Raw genomic sequence first — 24,757 nt, forward strand, 5'->3', positions numbered from 1 at the left:
TGACGTGACTAAATGAACTCGCCGCAAACAAAGTTCCATCAGCCAATGGGAACATACTACCGTACCCTGGATCAATCAAAATCAAACCACGGACAACGCGGGTTCACTTTCAGCCAATCACCATGGTGGTGTGGGTGACGTAGTTCCGTCAGCTGTTCTTGTTTTTTCGCTTCAGTTTATTTTCCTCCGGGCACTGGAGGTCCGACCCGATCAGAGAACCGCTCCGACACCGAATCTGAGCGTTCATCGCCCGGCGAGAGCCTCCACCCTGGCCGCTGTCCCACACACCTCGGCCGCTCCACTTTCCCTTTGAGCTGGAGCCGTCCTCCGCCGCAGAGATCGAGGGAAGCGGAGAAACAGATCCCGGGCCTCCAGTCCAGTTCGGAGGGGGGGAAGGAGGTCGCTGGGAAGCGGGATGGAGGGCGCGGACGGAGCGGGCGAACCGGGCCGGCGCCGCCAGTTCGGCTGCGCCTCTTTCAACCAAGACTCCACGTAAGCAAGCGGCTCACGCGAGGATGAGTCATCTGAAGACCCGTCCACGGAAATGGCTACTCTCAGCTGATATGTGGCTGAAGTCTGTCCAGAGCCAATGAGTTCTGCTCTTTGTGGACGTTAGAACCAGCTGGTAGCCCTGACCCACCTATCCCAGCAGTCCCAGTTACCGAACCAGTTAGTGGTTTATCAGCATTTGGACTGGAAGTGAAGCTGTGGGCCTTAACACTGACATCCTCCAGCTCCTTCCATATGTTTGCTGAATTTGTGTTGTTCTCGTCCACAGAATGTACTCAGGCAAAACATTATGACCACTGACGGATGAGGTGAATCTCCTAGTTGTTATCTGCCCATAATAAGCAGCTCTCCATTATGATGGTCCCTGCTGTTGGGGGGGACATTTTGTTCTCTGAGCTTTGGTGGAGGTAAGAGAGTGTGACTAGCATCAGGCTGAGATGGACTAGAGTTGCTGCTCAGTATGGGGCTCACTACATGGAGCTGCGATCAGCATCACGATATCAATATGTGCAACACTGCAGACATAGAGGGCAGCTACATAATGTCAGGAGCCATGCTTTCAACTCTGCTGCTCTACAATAAAAGTTTTGATCATTTAAATACATTTTTATTGTATGATACGGAGCTTAGAGAGCAAAACCAGAAAGCTCTGGGCTCAATGATCTCATGGGAAATAAAAAAGCTCTTAGAACATGTGGGTTAATATTATTAGTATGGGAATATTCTATCATGAGGTAAATTATTACGTTTTACTAAAATCCCACAGCTTTAGCCAATGCCATGTTGCAGACTGTGCGTGTTATAGAAACGTTATTCCTTTCTGACTGTGGAATGGTTTGAGAAAGGTCGCTGGATTTTAATCCAATGGATTATCTGTGCAGGGGCGAAACCATAAAAATATTCACCAACAACTGATCAGCCCCAGAGCCACTTTGGATAAATATATTCTGTCTAAGCATACATCACTTCTGCCACCTACTGTTTTGGAGGGGAACTGCTGGCTCCAATGGGACGCTCTACTGCAGGGGTGTCAAACTCCAGTCCTGAAGGGCCGCTGTCCTGCAGTTTTTAGATGTGCCACAGGTACAAAACACCTGAATCAAATGGCTTAATTACCTCCTCAGTTCTCCAGAGCCTTGCTAATAACCTAATTATTCTATTCAGGTGTGGTGCAGCASAGGCACTTCTAAAAGTTGCAGGACACCGGCCCTCGAGGACTGGAGTTTGACACCCCTGCTCTACTGGTTACTTACCTCTCCATGGGACCAACCAATCGCTTGGCTCCCTGGCTCCGCCCCTTCATATGTGGAATGTCTCGGAGTTTGACCAATGGACCAATACCATCCACTGCATCTTTGAGTCAAACTTTCATGAATCCAGGTTGTTTTGGCAGCAAAATGGTGGCTCACCACATCATAAGGCTGTTATTGCAGTTACCTGATGTAGGCATAATGCAGTAATCATGAGTCAGCATTATGAAGCTGCTGCAGTAAGCTGGGCTGGAGTTGATTATCAGCCCTGTTTAGGCCAAGCTCCCATAAACAGACACATAGAACCCGTTTTATTCCCACCCTTGTGTTTGGATCAGATACAGCATAGGACCAGATGATGGTTCCTTATGCTCAGTTTGGTAAAACATCAACCCTCATTTTCCAAGGCTAATCTGTGAAAAGGGAATATTAAGATGTATAATTGGTATTATACAATATTAACAATCTCATGTTTCTTGAAAGAGCAGTTTGCTCTTAGCATGCAGGTTCAGTTGTAGTTATTTAAATAGTCAGATTCCTATCGTAGTGCACCAATTCCTCCCTATAAGGTCTGAGCTGTCTGGTTATGTACAATCAAGTCTTTTGAGTTTTTCATCATAATAATGTTATTCTCTCATCAAAAACATACCTGGAGTGTTGCTTTGATTCTTTTATGCATGTTTGAGAAATTCTTTAATCTCCATGGCAATCGTTCAACTGCAAAAATGTCTGGGTGAACCCTTCGAGGCACAACTCTTCCTCAGGGCTGCAGTTTTCAAGCACCTTTCTTCCGCGACTTCCCCATTCAGCTCCTTCGGACTAGCCAGCAGCAGTTAGCAAACACCTGGTGGAACTGTGCATCTGCTGAGCTCATTATAGGAGCTACTTCTCAATGCAACACTGGCAGAAAAGTTGTTAAGGGGTTAATAGAGGGGCCATGTGGTGATGACATCTTGAACGTGGAGTTACAGAAAGAGCAGGAGTTTTTTTTTTTAGTTAGAGGCCCAATTTCAAGGTGTTATATTTCTTTCGAGTCATATTTGATTTATATGTAGTTACTTAACTGTGTTATAAAATGTCACTATGTCCCTGGAAAACACAATACTGTCCCTTTAGAAGAGAAATGATCTAGTTTCATCTCCAATATAAAAACTTATTCTTGACTGGTTGATTGATTAGCAGAAACATCTTTTGTCACATGAAGCAGCAGCAGAACTCATCGACTGTGATGATTTACAGTTTTCTGTGTGAGCGTTCATAGGCTCACATCATAGAAATGGTCCAGAGCTTCTAGGTGACCTGTGTGGAGTTGAACCAGCCGAGCATGGATCCCTCACTTCCTGTATAAGAGCCACATAGCACCACAGATCCTCCACCATGTCCTGCATGACGCGTTTTATCACTGCAGTCCTCTCTGCACACAGTTCCTGTTAAAATCCTTTTTAGAGTTTGATAAGCTGCACATGATTGCTTTCGTGATGGTTAACCAGAAAAGCCGTTTTCATAGCATCACCCTGAACCAGTCTGGATGTCTAACAGCTGTGTGTGTTGCAGGTCACTGGCGTTGGGAACAAGGAGTGGCTACCAACTTTTCTCTCTGACCTCGGTGGAAAAACTGGACTGCATCCATGAGAGCGGTCAGTTTGGACTAAACATCTCTCCCTGGTTAATGTTCAGTTTGCTTTTTCAAATCAAACAGGAATACATCCTACACTGTGTCCACGTAAACGAGGGTGATTGACAGTGCTGAGACTCTCCTCCTGACTGATTGGTTGCTTCTGACTGAATGGTGTATTTCTGCAGTTGCACTGGGAGCACTGGGAGAGGGCAGAGGAGCTCGGTTCTTTTAACAGATGATCTGCTTTATATGATACTGTAACAACAAAATGATAAATGTAACAAATATGTAAAAAACATAGATTTTTTAATAAAAACTACATACTGCAGCTTTAAACTTAAGGTACAACGTCCATAATGGCAAACCAAGTCATGTTTATGTCACCAGATGATTCCTCACTACAAATATCATTTAATATGCTTTTTTAAACTAAAGCTGCAAAATATCCCTAACAAAGTTATGTCATACATATTTTCACCTAAACCATAAAGTTGTCAGGCTCCAGCTGTCTGGCTGATGGTTTCATGTTGTGGCTGTATCACCTCCTCTGGTTACGTCTGATAGGCCGTGAAAGAAGATCTCTGCTCTATGTTGTTTTCCAGCAAACACTCCAGACGTCTACATCGTGGAGCGTCTGTTCTCCAGCAGTCTGGTGGTGGTGGTGAGTGCTGCCATGCCGCAACGGATGAACATCTATCACTTTAAGAAAGGGACGGAGATTTGTAACTACAGTTACCCCAGCAGCATCCTTTCCGTCAAGCTCAACAGACAGGTGACTCGCACCGTTTCAGCTCCCGGTCTGTGTCAATGAATGTTCAGATTATCCACATTTAGTCTGCATTTAAGCAGATGTCCAGAGCGTACGACTCATGTTTAAAATAACTCAAAAAAGTCCGTTATATTGTGGGTTGATTCTTTTATAGAAATATCGGGAGTTCTTAGCTTTAATGCATTTAATGAACAAGAAAAATAACATTTAGAGTTTCATTCTTTACCCAACATATTATTTTAATTAAGATTTCACTGCTTTTATTTCTAGTAAGCCGTCTAACCTCTCCCGTTTTTTTTTAGCTTTTGCTTAACATCCTCCAGCTCCATTTTGTTGTTTATTGTAACTGGAGGGAGAGTGAAGAGCAAATATTCTGGGATGTGATTGATGTGAAAGTTTATGTTCAAGAGCTTGCAGCCTTGAACAAAAAGGGCCTGCAGTATGGATGAGGTGTCTGCAAAACACTTAAGATTCTCAAGCTCCCTTTGCTTGCTTTGTGTTTCACTTGAGTTTTAGCTGTTAGTGCCGATTATAACATAAATATGGCAAAATAAATAAGGACAGTTGTCAGTCCATGGATTTAGCCAGTGTGCTATTCAAGGTCCTGGAGAGGATTATTCAATAATATAGAATATTTTCTCCTTACTCCTTATAACCATGTTTGCTTTAAATCAAATCATGGCTCAGATATGTGTTTTTGAGTTGTATAATTTGTACAATTACACAACTTTTATGTGTTTTACTGATGCTCCAAAGACCTTTGATTGACAGGGTTAGTCATAAAAGCCATTTTATAACTTATACAATACAGGAACTAGACGTGAACATCAGCCTGCTGGTCCAGTCAGAACTTACCAGTGTGGCCAAGAAGAAGAAGAGATGCAATAAAAATCTTAAATATGATTCGGATGCAAACCAAAGTGGGTCAAATGGTTTCCCTCAGAGCTGCAGGCAAAGAAAACCTTACGGCACAAGGTCCTTCAATGAGGAAAATAAAAGTCTTGTTCTTGGAAAGTAGAATATTTCTGCATAATAAACAAAATAATCAACATAAATCAACATAACATTTATCAACAATAAGCAACATAACAAGAATTACTTATTACTAGTATAACAAAGTAATCCTGGATTACTTTGTTATGCTAGCATATTAAAATAAGTGTTTGACTTTATAAGCAAATGATTTATATGGCTTGAGACCAGCTGAGTGCAGACTGTTCAACTGCTTATCACGTTGTTGGAAGTATCTCTAAAGGACAAAACCGACGTCACGAACTGGCAGGAGGCAGATAAGGAGCTTCAGTGTCTCTGCGGCCAAATGAACCGTAACTCCACATTTCCTCGTGATCTTACCGAGAGCCGTTTCCTCCCTCCACCGCTGCATGTGGCAGGGCTGTGGTCCCTGTGGGATTTTTCATCAGATGTAGTCGTTTTAACTGCAACTGTCCCATTTTTAGACTCAGATTGTTTTTTTGTTTTTTAGAGAACAAACGGCATCATGGAGACGGCACAGCAGATTCCCCAATCTGAGAATCTATGGAAAAACTTCAAATATGTTCACAGATCATACTCTCAGTGGTTGTTAATGATTGTTTGGAGAGGGTCTAAAAACAATAAATCCTGTCGCTAAGCCTCCCAAACAGAAGCAACGTCTGAATATCTCTGGTGAACATCCAGCAGCCTGATGTCAGGACAGAGCAGCAGATCATTCAGAAGACGTGATTCTCGCTTATGTTGTGTCCCACACAGACTGTATACCAGCTGGGAAATGATATGTGAATATTTATGATGCCTTATTGTCACTCACTTCTTTGGGTCAAAGAGGACAGAGTTCATGTTCTTAGTGGGAACTTTTGGCTCCCAGTGGACAGAAACTTAATCTGTGGAATGTAGAGATGCTCTCCCACTGGTTTTTCTGGAAATGTGCTGACTGGGAGCAACAGGCTCCAGATACCTGAGACTCTCCTCAGGGATGTTCACCGATGTTCTTGAACGTGTCTTACAGAGGCTGGTGGTGTTCCTGGAGGAGTCCATTTATGTCCACAACATTAAAGACATGAAACTTCTCAAGACTCTGCTCGACACTCCGTCCAACCCCTCAGGTACGGGGAGAGCTTTACTAATGTTTGAATTACTTCTTTAGACTTTATCCTTCCCCCAACTTGGCAGAAATAAGTTTAAAGAAAGACAAACTGAAAATGGCTCTCCAAATCTTCACTCTTTGGATTTTAATCTGATCTACCTTTGCACTTTTATTTACATTTTGCAGCGTAAACTTTATCAGCTTTTCAGGACTATGTGAAATGAAGCGATGTTTAGAAATGTCCTGACCTCCTGCAGGACTCTGCGCTCTGTCCACCAATCAGTCCAGTTCCTACCTGGCATATCCTGGCAGCGTCACGTCTGGGGACATCGTTGTTCATGACACCAACAGTTTGGTAAGAGCCATGTCAGTGTAGAACGTACACTAAATGTTGCGCTCAGGGATTCACTAAACATTTGGTTTATTAGCAGAGATGTGCCAATCATAGCTAGATTTGTGATTGATTTCTGATCTAGAGTTTTTGTAAAGAGCTGTAATGAACAATATTCAGATGATTTTTTGTAGCCTTCTTGTCATTAGGAGTCATAATTATTTGAGTAAAGAGTTGGTGTAAAACTTGAACTCTTTTATAATTATTAGTTCGACATTTCAACCTGGCCTTAACATCTAGCATCTAGCTTGCGCTGTCAGTGGTGTTAGCATGTTTTGCTCCAACTCATCTTGAGTTCTCTCTGTTCTTAGATACGTTTGTCTGCAACAGTTTAGTGAGTGATGTTTGTCCTGTGACCTGAACCCTTTTGTCCTGTGGCTGCTCCTCCTGGAGCCGCTGTAAATCTAGCAGAGCGTTCCTGTTACTGTAAGATAGCAGACAGCAGGAAACCAAAACAAGCCCTACAAGTCCATTCCTGGAGAGTACAACAGAGAGGTTTTCCAAAGGTTCACACGCCGCCTCTTCCTCTGTTCGCCTGATTCACTCCAGGCTTCGTGATGGGTCAACATGATGCCAAACCAACTGGATCACAACATGCTTTTCCCCCTCTTATTGGCTCAGCTGGAGGTTTTTGATTCATTTGGTTTGTGTGGTTCAGACTTTTTTCATTTTGACCTTTATCAATATCTCTTCACTAAATAATACAGGTTATTGTAGGTGTCTATGTACACTTTAACACAAGTCAGGGCAGGGAATGAGAGCACACTTCTTCAATTATTATTGTTATTTTATTTATTTATTTAGTTTTTTATTTTTATTTTTTTTTATTTATTTTTTTTATTTTTTCAAATTTGCCATGTTTACATTAAGCAAATTCATTTTGAAATGCCAAATCAGAAGTTAACCTAAAAATCACAGATGAAGTCTGGCTGAGCATGTGGAGGGTCCGCACCATAACATGGGATCTCTGAGGAAATGTTAATTAAAATAATTAAATTAAAGGCTGGATTTTTCTAAACAATTTTGGCGTGAAATTATGATACTACATTATACAGCAGCTTTGTTTTCAGGGTTTTTAAAACCTTTTCAAACAAGTTTGCGTGCCTTCAAAAGCACAAGGATCTCTCGTCGTTCCTGAGACGTAACTGCTGGTTTCATTTCAGAGCACCGTGGCCACCATCCCGGCCCATGACAGCCCGCTGGCAGCGCTTGCCTTCAACGCCTCTGCCACTAAACTCGCCAGCGCCTCGGAGAAGGTGAGACTACACTAGCACCACGTTCAGCTCTTTGAGGTAGACGGGGAGATTTGCATTCATCCTGATCATCGTGGGCCACCTGGTGGGAGGGAACAATAAACCCTCGTTGTCATTGTGGCCTCATCACCTTTCATGGTTACCACCATCTTCTGAGGTTTCAAAACTTTCCTCATCTGACATACTCCATTTTCAGAACAGCAATAGCTTAAAAAATATGTAAACAAAAAAAATAAAACAAAAAGATCTCTAGAACTTGAATCTAAATCCCAGTGAAATATAGTAGAACCCTACCAAATATTGTAGGGAAGCAGGTTACATTTTTATATTGCCAAAATATATGGTAGAGATGATGAATGTTTCTGCTTTTCTGCACCCTTATTGAAACATTAGCTAACATTGTGTTAAAAAAAAGAAATGAAAATGACCAGCTTTGCGTCTGTCTGTCTGTCTGTCTGTCTGTCTGTCTGTCTGTCTGTCTGTCTGTCTGTCTGTCTGTCTGTCTGTCTGTCTGTCTGTCTGTCTGTCTGTCTGTCTGTCTGTCTGTCTGTCTGTGTGCAGGGGACTGTGATCCGAGTCTTCTCTGTTCCTGAAGGCGAGCGTCTATTTGAGTTCCGCAGAGGCATGAAAAGGTCAGCGCTGTTACACATCATTTCAGATGCACATAGTGCTAAGATCATTTCCTTATACTGCTGAATCCAGAATCCAGCTCCAGAGCAAATTACTGAGTGGCGGATGATAAACAGAACTGCTAAGAAATGATGATGATGATGATGATGATGATGATGATGATGRTGATGATGATGATGATGATGATGATGATGATGATGATTGCATATACTTCTAGCTTTGTTAAATACTGGAATAATTGTCTGTTTTGTGATGGATGTGTTTTTTTGTTTTTTCTTGATGATTTGTTTTATTTTTAAAAAAAATCTAAATGGTATGAACTACTTGTCTCAAAATATAAAAGATTTTCATTAGGTAAAAGTTTTTGGCCTACATGATAACAGCACTGAACTTCACCCTGAACACAACATCCCCAGCATGAAACACGGTGGTGTAAGAATCTTTTTTTTTCTAGAGATGAGGAAAACACAAACCTGCAGCAGAGCTTTGCTCTCCAGCAGGCCAGCAACCCAAACATCTGCGTTCTCGTCGTACTTTGTTGACACGAAGCTTTTATTGCCCCCTGATGACCGATGTCCAGTCATCTGGTGTCAGATGACACATGTGGGCTGAGACACCAGACAGCTTAGGATATTGGGAACCTAATGCTCAGCCAGTAAATCCATAAAATAGGTTAACCATCCACTTTTTAAAAAAATATTTTTTTGAATTTATTGATCAATTGGCAGGAAAGAAGAGGAAAATGTGCAGTGACTGAGAATCGAGCCTGGGAGTTTTCCCTCCCTAACAGCTGCTCCCCCTGCGCTCCATTAATCATCCATTTTGTCTGCAGGTATGTCAGCATAAGCTCCTTATCCTTCAGTTTGGATGCCCAGTTCCTCTGCGCCTCCAGCAACACAGAGACTGTTCACATCTTTAAACTGGAACAACTGGGAGCAAGGTCAGCCTCCAGAGAGACTAAACGGACTAAATACTGGAAAACTGTTAGCTTTCACAATGTAGCCCAGATTTAGAAAGGAACATTTGTCTGTCTGTGAGCTTTAGTCGTACCTATTATTCAGTTTAGATTATCTACGCAGCACTTTTTACAAGACAAGCAGCTGCTATTCATATCTGGTGCTATAAAAACCATTTCTGTTCAAATTCAATTCATTCCAATATTCACCAATAACAAAGACACATTCAGTTCCAATTTTATACACTGCAGACCTCATTAGAATGTCATACACTTAGCTTAGCTGATCGCACAGCAGAAAAAACATTATGTGAGGACAGCAACAGACTCAGCAGGAAAAATGGAACATGTAGAAACAGCAGAGAGAAAAGGCTTCCTTTTCAGAAGACAGAAAAAGGCAAAAAAACACAAAATAATACAACTCTGGAAAAATAAAGAGCACTTAAAATGACCCGTTTCTCTGATTTTACTCTATACGTATAAATCTATATATGTTTGAATAAAATTAACATTGTTCTTTTATTTTATGAACAAAAGCTGAGTATTTATTTGCAGAAAATGAGAAATGGTCAAAATAACAAAAAAATAATAATAATGCAGTGCCGTCAGACCACAAATAATGCAAAGAGAACAAGTTCATATTCATTTAGAAACAACCATACTGATGTTTTGAACTCAGGAAGAGTTCAGAAATCTTTTTTTTCCCAGTGGAAACTTAGGATCATTTTAACAATCAAACAGTATGTTTTTAGGACATAATGTGTGTTGTATGATATATTTACTCTTTAATGTATTTATTCAAAAGAAAACAAACATAGTGGTTATGTCACAAGACCTCTAACTGTCGTCATCTCTCTCCAGTGCGGAGGACGAGGCGGCTACCTGGACAGCTTACATGGGGAAGATGTTTTCTGCGGCCAGCAGCTACCTCCCTGGTCCGGTTTCTGGCATGATGAGCCAGGACCGGGCTTTCGCTACCGTTCACCTCCTCTCATCTGGTCAGAGGAACGTTTGCACCTTAGTCACGTGAGCTACTCTCTCTTCCTCTCCGTCTCTAACACAACCATGTAGGCGAATGCTGAAGACATGCGTAGATATTCTGAGTAACGTGTCAAAAGCTGCATTTAATGGCCATATTTCAGTCCAGTTTGGAGCTCGGAAAACAATGTTTTCTGCAAGAAGTGAACAACCATTAGTACTTAGCTTCCACTGCTCCTTTTCTGTGGGGTCTTGGATGTTTCAGGATCCAGAGGCTCCTGCGGCTGCTGGTGGCCACCGCCGACGGCCAGCTCTTCATTTATAATGTGGATCCACAGGATGGAGGCGAGTGCCAGCTGGCTTACAAACACAGGTGAGGCTGATCCAAATCCATCAGACTGGATATACCACACTCAGCTGACATGAATGTGTAGTTACTTCTTTCTTGTGATTGTTTTCTCCTTTGTGTGTGTGTGTGTGTGTGTGTGTGTGTGTGTGTGTGTGTGTGTGTGTGTGTGTGTGTGTGTGTGTGTGTGTGTGTGTGTGTGTCTTAGGGTCGTTGGTGTTGATGATGAAACGCACGGTGAAGAGATGAAGTCAGAGGGGGCACAGCTCACACAGGAAACACACTCCTCTCCATCTTATGCAGAAACTGCTGCCTTACCAGCTTCTGGTCATGCTACTGCAACCCTCACTGGTTAGTGGTAACCAACTGTACTAGTTAAGGACCATTATCTACCTCAACTTTAAACCTTGTAGTATGTAACTCTTATAAAAATGATGTTTTTCCATATTTGTTGAAACTGTCACCAGTTTATGAGACAGATCATCTGTGAACAGATCCATCTGCTCCACCTCTTCCCTGAGCTGTAAATGCGCCGACCAAAAACAACCAATCAGAGCCAGGAGGCGTGTCTTAGCGCACTAGCTGCCACAGTAGTAATGCTTTCCTTACTAATCGTGCTAATCGCTATCTGTTGACGTCGTAATCATTTTGTCTTTGATGTCAACTAGTAAATCTGTCTTCCAGCACACATGACCTCACCTGATATGAATAATTAATGACGGTTAGGAAGATTGGACGAACGCTGCCAGCTGTTCTCATGTCTGCCTTTGTTATGTTCCTGAAGTTATAGTCAGACTAAATGTCTGGTGGTTGCTGGACAAAGCCTTATAAAAACTGGAGATTAGAAATTGACTAACCGGAGCGTCTTTAATCCAGAGTTTTACTTTCTTTGCAGCAATTGGAAAATCGCTCAGGAGTTGGAAGTGTTGCGCAGAAATCGTTTCTTTGATATTTCTTGTAATGACTGGGGTTTTTGGAGAGAGTCTAAAGCTGAGCAGAAGGCATCGCACACAGTTTGCAGCGATGCAGAGATGATGAGTCTGAATCGCAAATCAACTTCTTTATAAAAATCTAATATTTTTTTTACCACTATCGGCTAAAAGTTCTGAGATCTCTTCCTTTCTTTCCCACACCCATGTTTGTTTAATAGAGATTTGGGATCATATTCTCTGGACAATGTTTTGTTTTTGAAAAGAAAAAAAAGCTCAGTCTGTTGTTTATGCATGTAGTATCGCTATCATTGCCATGGTTATCATCATATCACATAGCAGCAAGTAACACAAGTACCATGAGAGCAGAGGTCATGTGAGCAGGAAGCCTCTGTTTGAGTATCCTGAAAAACCCAGAAGAAAAATAATCAATAGTAGATACTGAGATCCTTCACCCATCCTCTAAAAACAGATAAAATATATATATAAATATTGATATATATTTTACTCTCTGAAATCCGGCAGTGCTGATTACTTGAAGAGGAAACCTACATAAGTCGGTTTCCTCTTCAAAAAGTAATAAAGAGCAAACTAATGTATTGAAATAAAGACACAGTAACAAATGCAGGTTTTCATGTTTTTTGATGAAATGAACCAGGAATTTATTTTAGATCTTTTTTGTCATTAATTTGGAAACTATGTTCTTTTTCAGAATCTGCTTCATAGGCCAACGTTTTGTGCCCAAACAAGAGATTTGACTTTAGTTTTGATATGAATATATAAACTTTAGGGGAAATTAATTATTCTTTTAGCATTTTCTACAAATATCAACATCCCACAGAAGAAGATCTATCCTCTCACTTTTTTGCAAGAAAACTTTTCATCTTTGATTAAAACCTAAAAAATTAAATAAAATTATGACTCCCCCTCCCCCCTACATTTTCTGCTGTAGATATTTATCAAAAATTATAAGCAGTCTTTTTTTTGTTGTTCTTTTTTTCAAAAGATCATGTAGCATTTTCAGCCCTAAACAAGTTTTATTTTACTGGGCTGAGGGCCAAACGGTTCTTTTGATTATAAAGATTGCAGGCCTAGTCAAAGTCAAGCTGAAGATCAATGCCTGGACTTGAAACTGATGCTCATGCATGTTCTCCATCCAACCTGTTCCAGCTGCTACACTCAGAACCCTGCAGTGAAAGGTGGCTTCACATACCAATAGATGCTGCACTTTTCAGATTCTTGTTTGCAAAGAACTTTGAGCAACATCAGTTCTTTTCCATCTCCTTCACCATGATTCATTCCTTTTTTTTGGTCTATCACATAAAATCAAAAATACTAAAGCTTGTTATAATTCATCAAATAGTAAAAGGTATTTGTTTCCAACATTCTGTGGATTCCTCTTCATTTCTAAGCTCATTGCAGGAAGAACTTACTTCCTGTCGAAGCAGCCAACCGGCTTCCAGACACATGGCTACAACACAAACAGCGAATGCGGGACAGTATGGTTGTGAGGTCTAAGCTCTGGGGATCTGGAAAATGTTAACGATTCCTCTGTCTTCGCCAACCTGCAGGTTACTCTGAAGACGGTGGTGCGAAACAGGGGGACGTGATTCCTGAGCACGAGTTTGCTGTGGGGCCGGTGTGTCTGGACGACGAGAACGAGTTCCCTCCTGTGAGCAACCAGAAGTGCTGACTATCAGCCGTAGACTCTCACTGCAGCTGATTGTAAGAAATATCTAACCTTTATGCAACTTGGCTAGTTTCCTGAAGAGTTCAGAACCAAAGCTTTTAAGAAGAGGGATTTTAATTTTAGTAAAGTAATGAAACCTAGAGAACATGAAACCAAACTAGGCACTAGCATCGAATGAACTCACGAATACATCATTCTAGCTTCCACCAAACATGTTTTATGTGATTATTCATGTATTGGATGTGCAAAACTCATTTGTGTTTCCTGAATAGTTCAGAGCCATGCAGACAAAACTAACAAGTGTTTGTGTGTCTTTTGTAGATCCATTCTTGCCGCAGCGGGACTGGAGATGGCCAGGGCTGAGTGTGGAGAAGAACAGAGAGACAGACGGGCGTCAGCCGGCGAGGTGAACAGAAGAAATCCGTTCTCAGAATTTCAGGGAGGCAAATAATTCCAGCATGAAAAGAGGGAAACATCTGAAGGTCACACAGTAAGGAAAACAAGCTGGGATGTCATTTCATCTGAGAATGAAAATGTTTACTCTGGAATACCTGTTGAAAACAAAAGACGTGGATAGAGTTTGGAACGCTGAATGACCAACAAGTCTGACTTTGCTGGAAACATGAGATGCATGCTTGATAGGAAATATAACCACAACTTTGATTTTATCATTACTTGTCAAATATACAGTTGACATGCATTATTGTAGCAGAATTAGTTTTGCCTTATCATTTCAATTTACATATCAGGTTTGTATTGTAAATACTGTCCCGTTTCATCGAATGCATTCAGTGTTTCTGTGTATGCCTGCTGGAGGACCTTCAGCCGGCAGATAACTACTCTGTTTCGTTGTGCCTCATATTTTTTTTTGTAAAAGTAAAATGTATTTTACTAATTGCACAAGACCAAAAAAAAAGAGGAAGAAACTAAATAATAAACTAATAGACTGAAACTATGCAAAGCAAACTAGTTGTCCTGTTTTGTGTTTATAAAACTGAATTCATCAGCTTGTAGATAATTGTGACTTTTCAAAAAAACCTTGTATCTTTTCCAACTTTTTTTCTTTTAAATTGGCTTTTATGGATGACCGAAAAATAGTCAATATCTTACCAGAAAGAGGGTTAGGGTTACCCCTTCTGGTAAGAACTGTCCCTCATAGAGTAAACTGTTTACTGTATAATGTAAACATACAGTGATGGGATGTTTACATTGTTCACTTTGACATTAAAAGTTTTTTTTTTGTTAAAAAAAGCCAATTTTTGTTGATCATGATTGATTTCTAAAAGTAACAAAATGGTAAAATATCAAAAAGCGGGTGAATACTTTTCCTGGGCACATTTTTACTTTTAAAGATGTCCCGTTTTTAAAAATAAATAAAAACAAAAAAGCTGTTTTTCCCTGGTGTACAGGCAGAGGTTGGACATTTGTAACGTGTTCAAACTAATTAACTTTGCCCAGTCCCTGTTATCTACAGGGGGGCAAAGTATTGTGCAGACTTTTGATTGCAGTGGCACCGGTTCTTCAATTTGTACTTTCTAGCATAATATGTGCTCAACTAAGATCAACTATTACTTGTTTGGAAAGAATGGCCCCTGGTCATGTTAAACACAACACAAAGACCTCAGTGGAGTCCAGTCAGAATCCACTACCTGTTACCATTTGTCCAACGGGCCACAAACATGTTGCAGACTGGTTCTGGTTTCTCTCTGCGTCTTGTTCTCCAGAGTTTAGGGTGTGGCTGACGTCTCGCCTAATTATAGACATTTTCCTTTCGGGCGCTTTATAAACTATTCTAGTTCCACGCAGAACTTTCCCAGTCAGGCTAGACATGGCACTTTGATTGGTAAGTGTTTCTACTTGCTGAATCCTGTTATTCACCCTCAGTGCTCCAGCAGCTCTAAAGTCCACTGCTTTTATGGCTGATATGTTCTCATTTCTGGTTTGCTGCTTTCAACTGAAAGCTACAAGGTACTGACACATCCTGTGATGCTTGAGCAACTATTAAACCACGGCCTACAAAGTCAAAGCCAATGATGAAGTTGCTCAACTTCACACAAATTTGTGGTTGAGGAAGCCATTGTTGTTGGCTGAATCCTGAATCCAGCTGGATGGACGGCATGCTATTTAAAATAACATCTGTTCTTCTGCACCGATATACTGCATTGTAAACACTCTGTCTTTTTCATTGTTTAATACACATCCACACTATGTACATTTTTGAAAAAGTGATCCAACCCATTTGCAAATCTCTTGGATCATGAGTCCTATACATCCATTTCTAATAACTGCACAATAGTTTATTATTATTAATCTTATTTCTTTATATATTGTTTTGCAACATTTCAGGAACTTTTTGTGTGAACCGGATAATCTTCCTGCTCTTACACCTGAATTTCCTCTTTGCAGGACAATACACACAGTCTGTTTGGTTTCTATTCTAAAACCTCCAACATTTTTAGAGTCTGAGAAACAAAGATCTTTGCAGCAAAGGATGAGTGAAGAAACCCGAGTTTCTGCTGCACATGGTTTTGCTCTCTTTCTTTGGAGGTGGGCGCCCTGAAAGTCACATCTGGGGTGAATTTTGATACAGTACAATCCGTGCCGGATTTTCTCACACAGCTTGACAGAAGAAACATGTTACATGCAGCACAAAAAGAAATCAAACATGTTTGGGGAATCGGGAACACCTCTGGTGAAGAAGTGAGACTAAAATCAAATGTTGACTTTGAAAAAAGCAGGTTGGAAGAGATTAACTGTAACGTCTTCTGTTTTTGCATCTTTCAGGAGCTACTCAGTACTGGATTACATAATTCTTTTAATCAGACACTGTAGCCTCCTGGACTTTGAACGTGTGTAAACTATAGTGGCATCGTTGGCTACACAGAACACAGACATTGATCTGTCTGTCCGTTCATCCATCCATCAGCCCTTGAATGTTTCATGGAGCACTTCAGACCATATGAGACATGTTTTACATAGACGTCACTTGCTTTTGTCACAAAAGTACACAAAACTCCATGGTTTTGGTTTTAAAGTTTATTATTTTTGTTGGCGAGCATTATAAGCCACCTGCAACATCTTAATAATTTTTTCACATTAATAATGACGTGCTGCTGTGCCCTATCACGATTTGGGGCAGGACCTGGTTCAGCCTTATCTTAGACACACCCCTGCTTCTTTCAGACCAGTATATCAGGCTGGTGAACTTCTGAACATGCCCCAGCACTGAGTGACCTGACAAAAAAAGGTAAGTTATCTGCATCAGACATGTGTTAATACAGGCTAAATTAGTACAAATGTTTGTCATCAGCATTAAAATTTGCAAAGTCAAAGTTGCTCATAAAGAAACTTGAGAGTGTTTCTTTTTATTTCGTTAAAGGTCGGGCACCTACATAATCTTTGCACTCATTTTTTAGGACAAACTCAGCTTACGTAAGAACATCATTAATATTTTAAAAAGATGATGCCACCACTGACCTGCAGAATGACTTTTAGTGGAATTATATCTGGGAGGTTTACACCTTTCAGGCTTTACTTTAAACTAGTAACCAGAGAGGAAGTATTCTCTAAAAGCATCAGCAAGAAATATTGATACGTTTAGATTTATTCAATAGGTTGAATTAAGTTCTTAATATTTACAAAAGCACTGATTACAGCAATGAAATCCAAGTCATTTTAGATCTATGGAACTTCATTCTGCTGTTCTGAAGTTGATGTACTAAACCAAACTAAATCAAATATCTTGGTTTTCTGCAGCTGCATTGGAATGTTCCTTTAATAAACTTGTGATATCAGAATCATATTAAACAGAACCCAGACAGACGCAGCAGGCTGAAAAGGAAGCTGTCTCAAAACCACCTCTAGACTGGAATAAACCTGTTCATCCCTGCCGCGCTACAGTATATGCGAGGGCTTTGTCGCGCGCGCCACCTGAAGCTGCTGCATTCAAGTTCAATAGCGAAATCTCACAAATTACATTCTTCTACATTATAAAAAAAATCCGGAATTGTTTCTGGCTTGGACACAAAAATGTGAAATGGCATCCATTTCCCCCTTCGTGTTTGATAAATGCCCCAGTTAGTCGGTTTTCTTGTAGAGTGAGGCATTATGTTTTCATGTTAACGTGAACGCAACATGAGCGAGACCGCTCGCGGCAAATTGAAGATGAACGCGCGTATGAGCGAGGCAGATGCAGTGATAGAATAGCGGCGCGTTCATGGCGCCGGCGACCCGCGTGCTCGCGTTTGAATACCGGCTTGAGCCGGTAAAGAGCTGCCAAGACAGACAGGACGTAACTCTGAAGACAAAGGATGCTGCTGCTGCTGCTGCGGCTGGCGGAACAGCGTTAGTAACGGAGGAAGTAGCAGATATATTTAACAAAAAAATATATGGAAATAGTTTTAGATGTGCTAATATATTTTTTAAAAAAGCGTAATTGTTTTAATTGCAAGAAAAATACCCATCTACAGAAACCTTAATGATGCCAAAATGACGAACGGATAAGACAAGCAAAAAGTCCAGAGGACACAGCTGCCTTGTCCTGCGGTCAGCTCTGCTGGTAAGTCCACATGCGAGCTGCTGGATGCTGGCTAACTTCCGCCAACAGGGCAGCGGCTGTTCCTTTTCGCTTTATTACAAATGCAAGTCTTGCGGGAAAAAAATAATTTTTTTATTACTTATTAAATCTAACAATTATTATCTTATACGCGAATGTTCCATTTTTTTCAATTTATTCTCAATAAGACGTTTGTAAGTCAGTTAAAACTCATGTAACAGCGGCTGAACTCAATGTGTTGCTGAGCTCTTCCTGTTCTGCGGCGAGAGACGGTATAAGTTTAGCCGTTTGAGCCTCCTGCGTCAACGACTGAGAAACCCCTGACATCACTCCTTCTTCCACCTCTGCACTGCGGGCCATGGACATCACTGGCCCTTTTCACCACACACACGCAGACAAAAGCCACGAAATGCTTTTAAATGGAAGAAAATGCATTTAAAACAAATACCACGCGGAGGCCCTGAAAAAAATCCATTTAAGATTAAAATGACAAAATGTTTTCTAAAGTTATATGAGTAATGTATAGGAATAGATTAAATAGAAAGTGATTTGATATGTTAGAAGTGGACCGGTAAATCATGATAATGTTCACAACATGGTCGCCTGCTTTTGTACGGTACATTAATAACCGTTAATGTACACAAGCTTTACAAAAAAGACATTAAAGTATTTAACAAGAGGGCAGAGTTGCAGCCGATCTGCCTGGTTTTAGAGAAATGTCATTTTTTAACTTGAGAATTTCAGATGATTTAAAAACGACTTTCATTTGTCCTGCTGAATTACATTCCAAATCAAAATGGAATAAATAGAACCAGGTCAACCTCCAGGGGGCGCTGTGGGGTTCAATTCAGAAAATCCTCCTTTTTCCAGAATGTTTTATCTGTTATCTCAGTGTTTCCCATCCTTGGTCCTCTTGGCTCACATGTGTTAGAGGGTTCCCTGCATCAGCTCACCTGATTTCAGTTGATGGTTGATCAGAAGGGGCAGCCTAAAGCCTAGTGGTCAGTAATAAGTGGTGGCAGACAGCCAGGATCTGGTTCTGCTGGAAGTTACTTCCTGTTAAAGGGAAGTTTTTCCCCTCCACTGTTGCTACATGCGCATGCAGGAGGAGAGAAGGCTGCAAGGCATCGACTCGATGCAATCTGCTGACTTTCTTTACACTGAAAACTGATAGAAAAATGAACAGGAACAGTTTGTAGAAGACAAACACCGCTCCATCCCACAGAACCCAGCTCAGCGATTTTGTTGTGTGTTTCTTTCTTGTAGCCATGAAGACTCCCAGAGTACCTGGTTGCTTGGGTCCAAATGTCTACCCGGCGGTGCCGGACGGAGGCTGGGGCTGGGCCGTGGCCGTGACCTTCTTCATGGTGGAGGTCAACACGTATGGCGTCCTCAAGACCCTCGGAGTGTTCCTAGAGGATCTCATGGGGGAGTTCCAGGAGAGCAACAGCCGTGTCTCCTGGGTCATCTCCATCTCCGCGTTCATCTTCGCCTTCACAGGTTGGTCTCCATGGTGACTGAGCTTCCTGTAGCCTGCTGGTGTTTGTTTTAGGGCCCAATGTATGGATTTGTTGCAGGTGGAAGTACGGAGAGACAAGAATGAGTCAGAGAATCTGGATCAGGACTGAAACTATTAATCAGATTAATTGTGATCAATGGATTATTGAAATAATTGCCAACTAATTTAGTAATTGATTAATCATTATCTGGAGTATACAGACTCTAAAAGGTCCAACATAGAGTAGCAATTAAGTTAAAACTTTACAGAAATATATACATTTTGCATAAAAGATAAAACAACAAACCTTTGTCTGTAAATTTGTTCTACCAAGAGCAGTTCTAGCTTCACCTGGTTCACATTTTGTAAAATAAATCTCTTTTGGATGTCCAACTATTAATCAGTCAATCCAAACATACACTGTATCAATTTTAGCCAATCAGAAGGGCCTGAGCTTTTCACATTATATACACATTATAAGTGTATTTTTAGCTGCAGATACATGCTTTGCTACAAATAATCACTTTACTGTGTTTCAACCCCACCCTCAGCCCCTGTGGCTTCGTTGCTCAGCAACCGCTTTGGCTACCGTCCGTCGGTCATGATGGGAGGCTTCCTCATGAGTCTGGGGATGATCAGCTCCGCCTTCACCAGCAGCATCTACCAGATGTACGTCACTATCGGCATCATCTCAGGTAATCAATCAATCAATCAATCAATCAATCAATCAATCTATCTATCTATCTATCTATCTATCTATCTATCTATCTATCTATCTATCTATCTATCTATCTATCTATCTATCTATCTATCTATCTATCTATCNCTATCTATCTATCTATCTATCTATCTATCTATCTATCTATCTATCTATCTATCTATCTATCTATCTATCTATCTATCTATCTATCTATCTATCTAATCATTTGTTTAAAGGGACTTCTAGCAGTGTTGTGAATCTTTCAGCATCTAGTGATTTGATTCCATTCAGAAATTATTTTCCGTACAGAAACCAAACAGTTTGGAGATTCTGTTTAAATTGTGTGAAAACATTTATTCAAAACTATTCTATAAAAAAAACTAAATTTCATCAGTTTAAACAAAAACAGGTTTGTGCATCAAATTCTGCAACTTAAATGACCGGTATTAGCTTAATTAGCTGCCTGGCCTTTTCTTAAATAGAAAGCATCAAAGAATTATTCTAAACACCTGCGGTGGTGGATGTGCAGTATGACATGCATGACAGGTTTAAATAGAAGCAGCAAACGTGTACAAATTGAACGCATCATAAAATCAATTTCTGAGCATTTTGAATCTATTCAGAATTGCCAGGACTAGGAATTGCAATTCTGTATAGAATACATTTTTTTCTTCACCTCCACTGGACCTGTCTGTTCCTTCCAGAACCTTCTGGTGACCCAGAGGTTCAGAACCTCTGAAACACGACGCAGTGACGTCTCTACATACCGTAGATTTCTAGGGTGGCCTACAGAGATGCCTGAAGAGAAAGAACTAAAAGTGAAACCTCTGTGATATTTGGGCCACAGGGCCTGTGATCCTCACTGCTAGCTCTCCCTCCATGTTTTCCATGTCGTCCTGTGCTGAGGAACGTAGCTAACGTCCCCAATCTTTCTTCTCTCTCCCCTTGTCTCTTTTTTTGTCTTTACATGCATTTTGCCTTCTAGCAGTGGCTGTAGCAAACCTATCTCACCTCGAGCAGCCTGCCAGCTCTGACAAAGGAGTGACCTGCCAGCTTGACCCTTTGATCCACCCCCCCTAGCCATGCAGTGTTCCTCCCATGCGGGCCAGTGGCTGTTATGTCCCCTGTTTCTTTTCTGCTCTCTTCAGGGTTTGGCTTCTGCCTCTCCTTCCTCCCCACGGTCACCATCCTAGCCCAGTACTTCTCCAGGCGACGAGCCCTCGTCACGTCCATCGCTTCCTCTGGAGAATCCTTCGCCATATTTGCTTTTGCACCCGGTGAGTTTTTACTCTTTCTGCCTCGTTGGAGCTATGGATGCACCAATCCAATTTTTTACTTCAGCTAAACCTCAGCTCTTATTAATGACATCACCATGTCTCCACAGCGTTCAACAGACTGAAGCAGGCCATCGGGTGGCGCTGCTGCCTCGTGGTCCTTGGTGTCATGCAGGCGTCTGTTGTCGTCTTCGGCGTCCTCCTGCGTCCAATCAGCATCGAGCCAGAGCCGATGAGGGAGGTCGGCGACTCGGACTCTGAGTCGGCCTCTCTGAAGCAGCAGAGCGCCTATGAGCTGGAGAACGAACAGACCCGGACCTCGCTGAGCTCAGCCGTGTCCAGAGGCTCCGGGGACTCGGGCGTGACGTCCCTGTCCTCCTCCGACCAGGACCTGAGGGACAATGCTGAGGAGGCTTCACTGCCACCCAGCCTGGTCCAGGAGGACCTGGAGGGAGGAACCGGGGCCGGGTCTGGGTCCCCCCCCAGGCTGCTGGACTTCTCCATGCTGAAGGACATGGCCTTCCTGTGGTACTGTCTATTCGGTCTGCTGGCCACGCTGGGCTTCTTCGCCCCTCAGCTCTACGTCATCGAGCTGAGCAAGAGCCGGGGTGTGGCCCCCAGCGTGGCCCCCAACATGCTGTCTGTGATGGCCGTGGCTGAAATCGTGGGGCGCTTCTCCATCGGGGTGGTGATGAACAAGGTGGGCTGCAGGAAGACCCGCGTCCTGCTGGGCTGTGTGGTCGTCATGGCGATGGTTCTGCTGGCCTTCGCCGTGGTGTGGGAGTTCTGGGGCCTGGCGGTGTGCTGTGCGCTCTACGGCTTCTTCATGGGTACCGTGGGCTCCACCCACATCCCACTGCTGGCCGAGGACGAGGTGGTGGGCATCAGCCGGATGCCGGCCTGTGTCGGGGTCTACGTCTTCATCCAGAGCTTCGCTGGTCTGGCCGGACCACCGCTGGGAGGTAAGGCCAGCGCGTCCACTGTTAACCAGTCCCTCTAGTAGAAACCAGTAATGCTCTTTCACTCACACATAGAAAATTCAACAGTCATCACAAATTTTCCTGATCACTTTAGTGTTGACTATATTTCCTTCTTTTCTGACCAATCACTGCAACCCAGCTGAATTTTGACCAATCCCACTAGCCCCCTTCTGATGCAACTTCCTGTTTCTTTTTAATTAGTTACTCAAATTTTCAGTGTTTGAAGAAATCATTTTTGAAAAATCACTTGGATTTATAGTGATGTCAACACACCCAAAAACCATCATCCTGTTTTCCAGCTTCTATTTGTTTTGACTTTGACTTCATGTCAACTCACAGAATTATTAAAATAAGACAGTTTTTCATATTTTCATTTGTGACTTTTTCAAAGAAAAAAACATGAGGAAAAAAAGGTAAATTCAAATTGGAAATTGAAGTTGGTATTAAAAGAATCTGAGACTTTATTTTTAAGCCATCTCTACACTACATTCATCTTAACTTGAATCAAGATGGAATTTTTCTTTTGCACTTTTCTAGCTTCTCTTTAATATTAAGTTAAAATCCTGTCAGTTTTATGAAGGTTATGGTTATGGCAATATCAACATTTTTGTAAGTCCATGTTATGGTAAAAATAAAGCTTTAAGATGTTGCTGCTTTGACCACAGCTTTTTGAAAAAGTCATTTTAGGCCACAACTATCTGAAAAAAACATCACAACCTCCTGGAGGGACCGGTCTGTAGCCATGTCCATAGGAGACATGAAGGACTCCAGAACAAGTCCTAATGGTGCATTCACACTGGTGTGTCTGGTTTACATTCAAAGTCTAGCCGTCTGGCGTGGCGCGATTTGAACCGTTGTGAGCGTTTGATGCGTCTGACAAATAGGCCGGCAACGGAAAACAATGGCTGGAGCGATTTTGACACGTCTGATGCGGCTCCACGTAGACTTTGAATGTAAACCAGCTGTGCCTGACGCTCAAACGCGTTTGGTGTGAACGCACCATCAAGCGTCTGCATTCAAAGTGCACACACGTCGAACTTGAAGCGTCGGACGCATTTTTGACGCATGTAACGCCTTTGATGTGAACGCACCATAACATCTGACTCCACTTTGCCCTCCAGGTGTGCTGGTGGACGTGACCAAGGACTACGGAGCAGCATTTTACTCATGTGCAGCAGGAATGGGGCTCAGCGCCGTCTGCCTGGCTCTGGTGGGCGTGGCCAAGTCCGAACTGTGCCACAGAACAAGCGGGAGCGAGAACAAAGAAGAAGAGCAGGTCTCTCAGGACAGTAAACCTTTAGACTTTCTGGAGGTGGACTTTGTGGAGACCAGTCCAGTCGAACAGGCTGAGGTCATCTGAGGCCAACCACAGCTGGAGAACATCTGGTAGGAACCAACAAACAGGATCCAGACGGGAGCTGCTGCTGATCTAATCTCAGGTGTAACAAGCCCCTCCCTCACCAGATGTTCCTCCAGATGTTTCCAGGCCATGGATCATACAGCACCAAAGATGCTCTTTGCTCCCAGCAGTAACCAGTACTGAGGGGAACTGGAGGCTGTGGTCATAGGAACACTGGTTCTGGTCCTACTGGTTGGGGGTGTACATTTTATTCATTTGATAAGTAAATGAAATGCGATCCTAAATATTCCAGCATGACGACATCTGTTAGAGGCACTTTCTGCCGAAGGAGTCCAGATGGAGCCGATTCTACCGACTCTGCAGCCGTTTTCACGTCCAACGCACATCCTTCTAATATTTCTCATGACTGTAACAAGAGCTATACGGCAGCAGAGAGTGAGACTTCAGAGGAGATCATGAATCCTAACCACAACTGTTCTGTAGAGCTCTGTGTCTGTGATAACACACATTTCACCATGTGGATCCTGATGCACATTCAATCTGCAACAGAATCCTGGTGATCAGGAGGCTGAGACTCAGAAACACTCCACTTCAGCATGATCTCAGTCATTATTTAAACTGTTTAGAATGTGTGAGTTTTTTTTTATAACTTTTTAAAAAAAACATTTTGTCAACTTTTTAATTAGGTGCCAGTCGGTTTACTTCCTGTGAAGTGCAGAACCACTTCCACTCTTTAAAAAAAATTTTAAAAAATAAATAAAAACCGATAAACTGTAATTTGTGGTGTCTGGAAATGATGTTTCAGTTATTGGTTGATGCTCCGCGACCCTCTGGTGTAAGGTGAGCCTTCAGCACCACGGACAGCAACACTGATCCGTCAACACAGTCTGAGCCAATGAGATCAGAGCAGCATAACGACCCACACAGAACCACAACAGAATCCTGGTGGATCCATAGGAGACATGAAGGACTCCAGAACCAAACCCTC

At 42.1% G+C, this 24,757-nt stretch overlaps 2 protein-coding genes across 4 annotated transcripts; both read left to right on the top strand.

Annotated features, from left to right (window-relative positions):
* The first annotated feature begins 114 nt into the window (after positions 1–114).
* wipi1 (WD repeat domain, phosphoinositide interacting 1) lies at positions 115–14,318 on the top strand. Of its 2 annotated transcripts, none has more exons than XM_008415223.2 (13): positions 115–492; positions 3,315–3,397; positions 3,981–4,150; positions 6,153–6,249; positions 6,488–6,585; positions 7,785–7,877; positions 8,436–8,506; positions 9,337–9,444; positions 10,321–10,485; positions 10,703–10,810; positions 10,992–11,134; positions 13,284–13,437; positions 13,724–14,318. In XM_008415223.2, exons 1-12 carry the CDS (start codon positions 416–418, stop codon positions 13,403–13,405), a joined length of 1,335 nt encoding a protein of 444 aa, XP_008413445.1. In that variant the 5' UTR covers positions 115–415; the 3' UTR covers positions 13,406–13,437; positions 13,724–14,318. The 2 variants fall into 2 exon arrangements, with proteins under 2 accessions (XP_008413445.1, XP_008413444.1); XM_008415222.2 differs by having other exon boundaries at positions 121–492; positions 13,284–13,384.
* A 2,249-nt stretch (positions 14,319–16,567) lies between these two features.
* slc16a6b (solute carrier family 16 member 6b) lies at positions 16,568–24,546 on the top strand. 2 transcript variants are annotated; one of them, XM_017306440.1, is made up of 6 exons: positions 16,568–16,649; positions 19,224–19,457; positions 20,007–20,150; positions 21,304–21,432; positions 21,540–22,391; positions 23,531–24,546. In XM_017306440.1, the coding sequence occupies exons 2-6, from the start codon at positions 19,226–19,228 to the stop codon at positions 23,767–23,769; spliced, it is 1,596 nt and encodes a 531-aa protein (XP_017161929.1). In that variant the 5' UTR covers positions 16,568–16,649; positions 19,224–19,225; the 3' UTR covers positions 23,770–24,546. The 2 variants fall into 2 exon arrangements, with proteins under 2 accessions (XP_017161929.1, XP_008413446.1); XM_008415224.2 differs by lacking the exon at positions 16,568–16,649 and adding an exon at positions 17,671–17,960.
* The last annotated feature ends 211 nt before the right edge of the window (positions 24,547–24,757 follow it).

The sequence above is a fragment of the Poecilia reticulata genome, linkage group LG8, assembly GCF_000633615.1.
Source record: "Poecilia reticulata strain Guanapo linkage group LG8, Guppy_female_1.0+MT, whole genome shotgun sequence".
Lineage (NCBI taxonomy): Eukaryota > Metazoa > Chordata > Actinopteri > Cyprinodontiformes > Poeciliidae > Poecilia > Poecilia reticulata.

Coding starts and splice junctions, on each gene's coding strand:
- wipi1 (XM_008415222.2), top strand. CDS start 416: ATGGAGGGCGCGGACGGAGCGGGCGAACCGGGCCGGCGCCGCCAGTTC. Junction 493..3,314: donor TCTTTCAACCAAGACTCCAC/GTAAGCAAGCGG, acceptor TGTGTGTTGCAG/GTCACTGGCGTTGGGAACAA. Junction 11,135..13,283: donor TGCTACTGCAACCCTCACTG/GTTAGTGGTAAC, acceptor GCCAACCTGCAG/GTTACTCTGAAGACGGTGGT.
- slc16a6b (XM_017306440.1), top strand. CDS start 19,226: ATGAAGACTCCCAGAGTACCTGGTTGCTTGGGTCCAAATGTCTACCCG. Junction 19,458..20,006: donor GTTCATCTTCGCCTTCACAG/GTTGGTCTCCAT, acceptor CCCCACCCTCAG/CCCCTGTGGCTTCGTTGCTC. Junction 22,392..23,530: donor GGCCGGACCACCGCTGGGAG/GTAAGGCCAGCG, acceptor TTTGCCCTCCAG/GTGTGCTGGTGGACGTGACC.